General features: G+C 45.8%; 1 protein-coding gene across 4 annotated transcripts in view; it reads left to right on the forward strand.

The window, feature by feature from the left end:
* Window positions 1-7,348, forward strand: part of LOC143822321 (synaptotagmin-like protein 2) — a 62,051-nt gene extending 54,703 nt beyond the window's left edge. For 2 of the 4 annotated variants that reach the window (XM_077307317.1, XM_077307316.1), the window contains exons 16-17: window positions 455-660; window positions 2,766-3,669. In XM_077307317.1, the coding sequence (XP_077163432.1) occupies window positions 455-660; window positions 2,766-2,911 (352 nt within the window). In that variant the 3' untranslated portion in view covers window positions 2,912-3,669. The other 2 variants (XM_077307318.1, XM_077307319.1) reach the window with 2 other exon arrangements.
* The last annotated feature ends 303 nt before the right edge of the window (window positions 7,349-7,651 follow it).

Genomic DNA, 7,651 nt, shown 5'->3' on the forward strand with positions numbered 1-7,651 from the left:
AGATTCAGTCATGATGCTGCAGCATATCGTCTAGTTAAGAGACAAACTATATGTCATGCAAAACATCTGTGGGTTGAGATCAACCAGATTTTCCAATGTTGGAGCAAAGAAAGGGGCATCCCTTTGACAGACAAAAAGACTATGTTGGAGACTATAGGACCTGCATAGACAAAAGTCATGGGATGGAGTCTGTAGTAAGGAGGGCAATCAATGAAAAAGCTTGCAGGGTCCAACTCAGTAACTGGATCTCCTGTAAACATTTGAATACATCCAAAGAGGCCCCCAAATCCTCCTTCTACCAAACCTTTCCACAGCATATGAATTCAGCAGTTTTCAACACGTTTTAATCTGTCAGCCTTGAATTATGTTTGGTAGGGGGGGAAAGCTGGGAACATATGCCATTTTCCTAAAACAATTGTGCAATATGAAACATGGTGCTTCTCTTTGTTTTAAGCTATGTACTTCCAGACACCAGCAAGAAAAGTTATCAAAAGACCCGAGTGATCAAGAGAGATTCAAACCCTGTCTTCAACCACACCATTGTATATGATGGATTTCACACAGAAGATCTCAAAGATGCATGTGTTGAGTTGACTGTCTGGGACCATGAAAAACTGACCAATCATTTTCTCGGAGGAATCAGGCTGGGACTTGGGACAGGTAAGTAAATCATCAACTGTCCTTAAAATTAACCTTCCTTTAAACATGAACCATCTTCCCCAGTTTGGTCAATATAAGCAGAAAATATGTCAGCTATGGATTATGTTTGATAAAAGAAAAGATCCCCAAGGGATTCTTTTCAGAGGAGGGGAATACCTCTCCCTCACTGCTGGAGTGAAGACGCTGCCAAGCCATGCGTCTGTTCTCCACCACTCCCTGAACATTTAAAGCCTATACGATTGCTCTTGCCTGGATAGCTGAGACTAGCCTAATCACATCAGAGAAGCTAAGCAGGGTTAGTACACGGATGATCAGTACTTGGGTGGGAGACCAGCAAAAAAAGTCCAGGCTCACTAGGCCGAAGAAGATGATGACAAATCACCTCTGAACGTCTCTTGCTTTGGAAACCCTACAGAATCCACATCAGCTGTGTCTTGATAGCAACCCGCCCCCCCCTGTAAAATCTGTAAACCAAAAGGTTTCTGATTTCCCCATTGGAAATTCGACTGAGCATAATTAGAAGAAGAAGAAGAGTTGGTTCTTATATGCCGCTTTTCCCTACCCAAAGGAGGCTCAAGGCGGCTTACAGTCGCCTTCCCATTCCTCTCCCCACAACAGACACCCTGTGGGGTGGGTGAGGCTGAGAGAGCGCTGATATCACTGCTCGGTCAGAACAGTTTTATCAGTGCCGTGGCGAGCCCAAGGTCACCCAGCTGGATGCATGTGGAGGAGTGCAGAATCGAACCTGGCATGCCAGATTAGAAGTCCGCACTCCTAACCACTACACCAAACTGGCTCTCTGCAGTGACTAGAATTAATCTCCTGACATCAGCCTCATGCACCAGTAGACTTTCTGACTGCTGAGATATCATCCGCCACTTTATAAAGTTCCCAAGTCTGAAATAGCGGCTTGAATAAACTTCCAGCCTGTGCAGTAAAAATCTCACTGCCAGCAACCCATGGGCTATGCTTTCATTAGAGTCAAACCCAGGCTCTTTGCCAGAGGGCCCTTCTGCAATCTGACCCGTAAGAGCATGCTATGGCAGCGTGGGGGTGGAGTTTATTCATGATTACTAGGCATGGTAGAGACCCTCCTGGCTGGGTGACCACAGCCACAGCACTGATGTCAACAATGTAGTCAGTGCTGCTGTCAAATCGCCTACACCCACCATGGTGTTGTGGTTGAGAGTGGCTTGATTCCCCGCTCCTCCCCCACATGTAGCCAACTGGGTGACCTTGGGTCCCTCACAGTCCTGATAGTGCTGTTCTCACAGAGCAGTCTTGTCAGAGCTCTCTCAGCTACATCTGCCTCACAGGGTGTCTGTTGTAGGAAGAGGAAGGGAAAGCAATTGGAAGCCGCTTTGAGACACTGAAAAGCAGTCAAAAGTGGGGTATAAAAAAACAACTCTTCTTCTGTTTGCACAGGCGCAATGTAGACAGGGTCTATGGCTAAGGCCGGACCAGGAAGATCTGTTACCCCCCCCCCAGCAGATGAGGAAGAGCAGAACGAGAAACTGGTAGAGTTCCTACCAGCCGACCATCACTGTGGGTGATGATCCAGCACTCAGGGGGGCCCTGACACCAGATGATAGCTAGCACGATGGGATTTTGGAACTGTCACCACCACAGGGGTGTTTTAATGGGTGTTTTAGTGGGATAATACTATATGTTTTATTGAGTTCTTTATTATTTGTGACCCACCATGAGCCAGCTTGCTGGGATACAAATTGAAAAATAAATTGGAAATAAATAATTTAATGTCAATGTGTTACGGACAATTGGTGACACTGCTGCTGTTGCACTATTTTTAGAGCTCACTGCCAGTGTGATTGTACCATTTTATTAACCCTGGCTCACAAAAAATAATGTATCTGTAATTTAAAAAAAATAGCATTAACCATTGAGACTACCTTTCTGTTATAAGTAACAATTAATGTTCTCTTCCAGGACTGGCATGAATCTCATGCAGCTCTGCTAACAAGATTTGATAGCTAGCACTTTTAACGTTGGGCACCAAAAGTGTATGGCCTTTTCGGAAAGGCAGATTTGATCACATATCGTTATATTGTTGCTATAGTGACTCTCCACGTCTTTCTTCTTCGAAGGCTCCAGCTATGGGATTGCTGTCGACTGGATGGATTCCACGCAGGAGGAGATGGCATTTTGGCAGGAGATGATGACCACGGCAAACGAGTGGATTGAAGGGACGCTGCCTTTGCGCTCTTTAGCAGGGAAAAGGAAGCTGAAATGAGACCACTGGCTCCCAGCTAAGAACTGAAGTGAGTTCCTAGACAGAGAAGAAAGTCCGCTGAAAGTCAAGTGCCCATCTTGGAGACGCTTTTCAACATTTTCTCTAAATGTTAAGAGCTGTTATTTCTTTTCACCAACACTTTGAAACTCTGATATAAATGAAATGTGCACTACTGTATTCTTGGATATAGGGGGCTGCTTAGGTTGAGTCATTCCTTAGCCCAGGGGTAGTCAAACTGCGGTCCTCCGTATGTCCATGGACTACAATTCCCAGGAGCATTCGCTGGCAGGGGGCTTCTGGGAATTGTAGTCCATGGACATCTGGAGGGCCACAGTTTGACTACCCCTGCCTTAGCCCATCTGGCCAGTGCAGTCTATGCTGGAACTAGCTAGGAGGTGGATTTTGGCCCACCAACTGAATCATGGCCAACGTTCTGATGGATCTCCCAATGTCTTCGGTTTGCTGAGACTTCTGCAAAGAAGAATGCTGGATTTCATCTTGCCTGACGTGGCGCCTCTTCTGTTTGCTTGTTTGTTCTTCTCAAGATGAAGTGAGATAAATTTATGGGGATTGTAGAGAAATAAAAAGAGATGGGGCAAAACACTGATAAGAGTCCAATCTTATCATGTAGCACCTGTAGCTGAAGGTGTTTACCCACCCACTTCCCTGAGGTGGAACAAAGGATCTTCTGCACAAATAGCCTTTCCTCAGCTACAAATGCACAAATGTATTAAAATAAATTAGCCAAATTTACATGAGTTACTGTACCTGAATGCCCCAATCTATATAAGGAATTTGTTTAAACCAGAGGGTACGTGAATTTCCTTCAGGCCAGACTGGATTTTGGAGATTTTTGGTGGGGGGAATCACTTGGACGTGAAATTGGGGTCACTGTGAGCAGGCAGGGAATTGTGAGTTTCCTGCATAGTGCAGGGGGTTGGACTAGATGACCCTATAGAGGGGCCTTCCAACTCTATGATTCTATAATCAGGATGCCTGCCCCACCAGTTAGCCTGTTATATATTACCTTTTAATAGTCTGTTTCTCAGTTTGACAATATGTGTCTTATCAATCTGTTTCTTCTTTTCTGTGAGCCAGCGTGGTGTAGAGGTTAAGAGCGGCAGCTTCCAGTCTGGCAAGCCAAGTTTGATTCCCCACTCCTCTTTCCCATGCAGCCAGCCGGGTGATCTTGGGCGCGTCACATCACAGCCCTAATAGAGCTGTTCTCACTAAGCAGTCCTGTCAGAGCTCTCTCAGCCCCACCTACCTCACAGGGTGCCTGTTGTGGGGAGAGGAAAGGCAGTTGGAAGCTGCTTTGAGACACCTTCAGTCAGGGAAAAGTGAGGTATAAAACCCAACTCCTCTGTTTACCAGGGTTGGTGGTACATTTTTTTTCCTAAATAGTTATCTTCTGGTATTATGGTTATTTTTTAAAGAAAAGTGGTTCTATTGGGAGGGAGGGTTCTATCTAGCAATGGATTGACTCTGTGTTTATTTCCTTTCTCTGTGTATACACTATAGAAAGCTATTTTAGGGCCAGTTCAGCTAACAGAGGAAATGTACCAAGCTACTGTTGGCCTCTCCCCCACAAAAGACCTCCACATTCAGCAGCTCTTATGTACACATGAACATGTTCACATTGTAGGAGAACCATCTCCTCTTATATTATGACCCCTCCCCACACTGGCTACCATTGGCAGAAAGCTAAGAGAGAGACATCCTTGGATTTAGGGGGAGGTCCTTCTGGGTTTCATTAAGAGCATCCCTACCTTCACTTCCGTTATTTGAAGTCTGCACATGCAAGTCTCTGGTGCGCAACCAGCACACCTATGCAAGCAAGAGGCAATTCATTACAAGGGACAGTTCCATGTATCATCCCCAGAATGCATGCAGAAATGTCCCAGTCACTAAAATTAATGGGGGGAGGAGCCAACCTGTCCAATGAGAAGCTCCAGATCTGTGAACAGTAGACATCCTAGAAAACTTGGAATGCACATGTAGAAGTGCAGAAGATGGAGCAGAGTTACCCAGAGGGTCAGGACTAGAACCAATGGGTTGGAATTAATTCAAAAGAATTTTCAGCTAAATATCCGGAAGAAGTTCCTGACAGTTAGAGCGATTCCTCAGTGGAACAGGCTTCCTCGGGAGGTGGTGGGTTCTCCTTTGGAAGTTTTAAAGCAGAGGCTGGATAGCCATCTGACTGAAATGCTGGTTTTATGAACTTAGACAGATTGTAAGTGGGTGGACAGGAAGGGATGTGCCAGTGTCTTGTGGCCCTTCCTTGCATATTCAGGGAATTTCTCATTGCTGCTATGGGATAGGAGGTGAATTTCCTCCAGACCAGGCTGGATTCTGGAGATTTTTGGTTGGGGTGGGGGGGAGCAATCACCTGGGCATGAAATAGGTTCACTGTGGAAGGGTAGGTAGTTGTGAGATCCCGCATTGTGCAGGAGGTTGGACTGGATAACCCTGGAGATCCCTTCCAACTTTATGATTCTATACCCTTTAAAGGGATACTCTGATACTGATCTAAAGCTGGCTGGATTAGATTGGTTCTTATGCCATTACACATGGGCCAGTGTAGCAAAACAATTTTGCCTGTTTCTGACTGGCCACAAGCACAGGTACAGAATCTCTGTTAAAAATGTTTTCTTCTAGGGAGGCCTTCCACGGCAGCTGTGGGCAGATCTTTGCACTTTCAGATACTCAGAGGAGGGGGAGAGAAGATCATCTATATCTAGAACATCAACCCTCTCCCAGGTCAAAAGATTCATTGAGACTGCACTAGGGATGCCAACCTCCAGGTGGGGCCTGGGGATCCCCTGGAATTATAGCTATACTTCAAGCAACAGAAATCAGTTCTGTTTTGGAGGAGGGACTCCAGATATCTCTCAGCTCACAGCTGGCCCCCCTAGTCTGGTTTGAACCCCTTGAATTATTTTTCTTATTTATACTTAAAACTATTTTCAACAATGCCCTTAGAGGAAAGGAACTGCTGTTTACACAGCGACGAAACAATGCAGGTGGCAATTTAATTCATTGTGTTTGGTCTCCTAGGTAATGCAGTACAATTACCTGGAGACGTACAGTGCTGAGGAGCCAGGAGCTGCATGTGTTTCCCCTTCTTCTTGTAGTTCAGCCAACCACCAGGAGGCAACGCAAGACTTCAGCTTTCCATGGGATTAGAAGGCTATGTACAGATGCGATGTTAAAATGGGTGTCCCAGTAGATTTTTCTCCCAGGGAGTGATCCAGCTTCTTGTCACGTTTGTAGTGTAAACGACAGCTTTACGTACCAACTATTTGGTGACTGATTGTTGTCATTCTTGCCCTTTATGAGTATGGTGGAGCGGCCCTTTAAGAAATGAGATAGTGGGTCAAATTAGCATTTATATGGATGGGAAGTTAAGAATCATGGGGGATATGCATCTTGATTTTGTTCATGAGTGCTAATTTGGTCTGGGTTAACTTGCTTTGCAGCACACTGGGGGCCATTCCGCACGAGTTTAATGTAGCAGAAGGCTTTCACATTGTAAACGCTACTAATTTGCAGTTTTGCAAGACGTCACACACAATCTGCAACACTCCTGCGAAAAACGATTCGTTGTAGCGCTTCTAGGGAAATCGGGAAAAGTGGATTCACCCTCCGCAAACAATCTGCAACCCGCGAAAAAGACCTGTGTGTTCTCATTGTTGCGGTTCCAACAAAGCCCCTCCCCCTGGCTCTCTCCTCCGAACTTCCGGCGAAGCGATCGCCATTTTTTTTTTCTCGAAGCGAGCAGAAAGCAATGAACCAGCGAGGCTTCATTCACCCAGCGAGGCTTCTCCGGCTACAATCCCTCCACAGAAGTGCTTTAAAGCTCCCCTAAGTCCCCAAGGACAACACAGCCCCGTTTGCAAGTTCCCTTTATTTTCGGCCGAAAATCGCGGCCGTGCGGGGGGGGGGGTTCACTTGGGGGAGCGTGGTAACAATGAATCGCCAGCTCACACAGCAGCTAGCTGGGTCTCTCCGTTGCAACGAATCAACGTATATTCATTGCAACGTGTTGTTTTTTTTAACCTGTGCTTAAAGGGAACAACCACCCATTGGCTGTTCGTTTGATTGACGGCCAGGGGCGGGACAAAGCACAGAAAAAATCGCTTCCTTTCTAGCGATTTTTGCGAGACCGGAAACTTGTGGGGAACGAATGAAACGCTACTGGATTCCACTACAAAGGCAGGTATGCGTAACGCCAAGATTTCACTTTTTAAAATAGTGTTTCCTCTTTGTGGAACCAAATGGCAACATTGGTCCTTGTGCGGGAACACCCTGGGTCTTGCCTTCTCCTTGGTAGGAACTGAAGTAATCCAGGCTCGTAGCTATGACGTTTACTCATACTCAAATGCCAATGCACCAGCAAAACTCCCATGAATAAACTGTGGTATGCCAAAAGCAAAACTCTTGTATTTTTGTGTCACAATTTGACTTGTTTTTAATGAGGAAAAAAAATCTACTTTGATTTGCAAACTAGGAGATGGCTTTCATATGCTTGAATATGCAAGATCTGTAGTGTGTGTGCATGATTCACACACATAGGGGGGCATTGGAAGAGATGTGTAGAAACTTCCTGTTATTTTTCAAATGCGCTCCTCCTGATTGGCTCGTTAGAAGACTTCTTTCTCCTTTGAGCACACTTCCACTCTGCTTGCCTCCAGAACTGACTCCCATTGGCCCATTATGCACGGGGGGGGGTAGCGCACA

Source organism: Paroedura picta, chromosome 13 (assembly GCF_049243985.1).
Source record: "Paroedura picta isolate Pp20150507F chromosome 13, Ppicta_v3.0, whole genome shotgun sequence".
Taxonomy (NCBI): Eukaryota; Metazoa; Chordata; class Lepidosauria; order Squamata; family Gekkonidae; genus Paroedura; species Paroedura picta.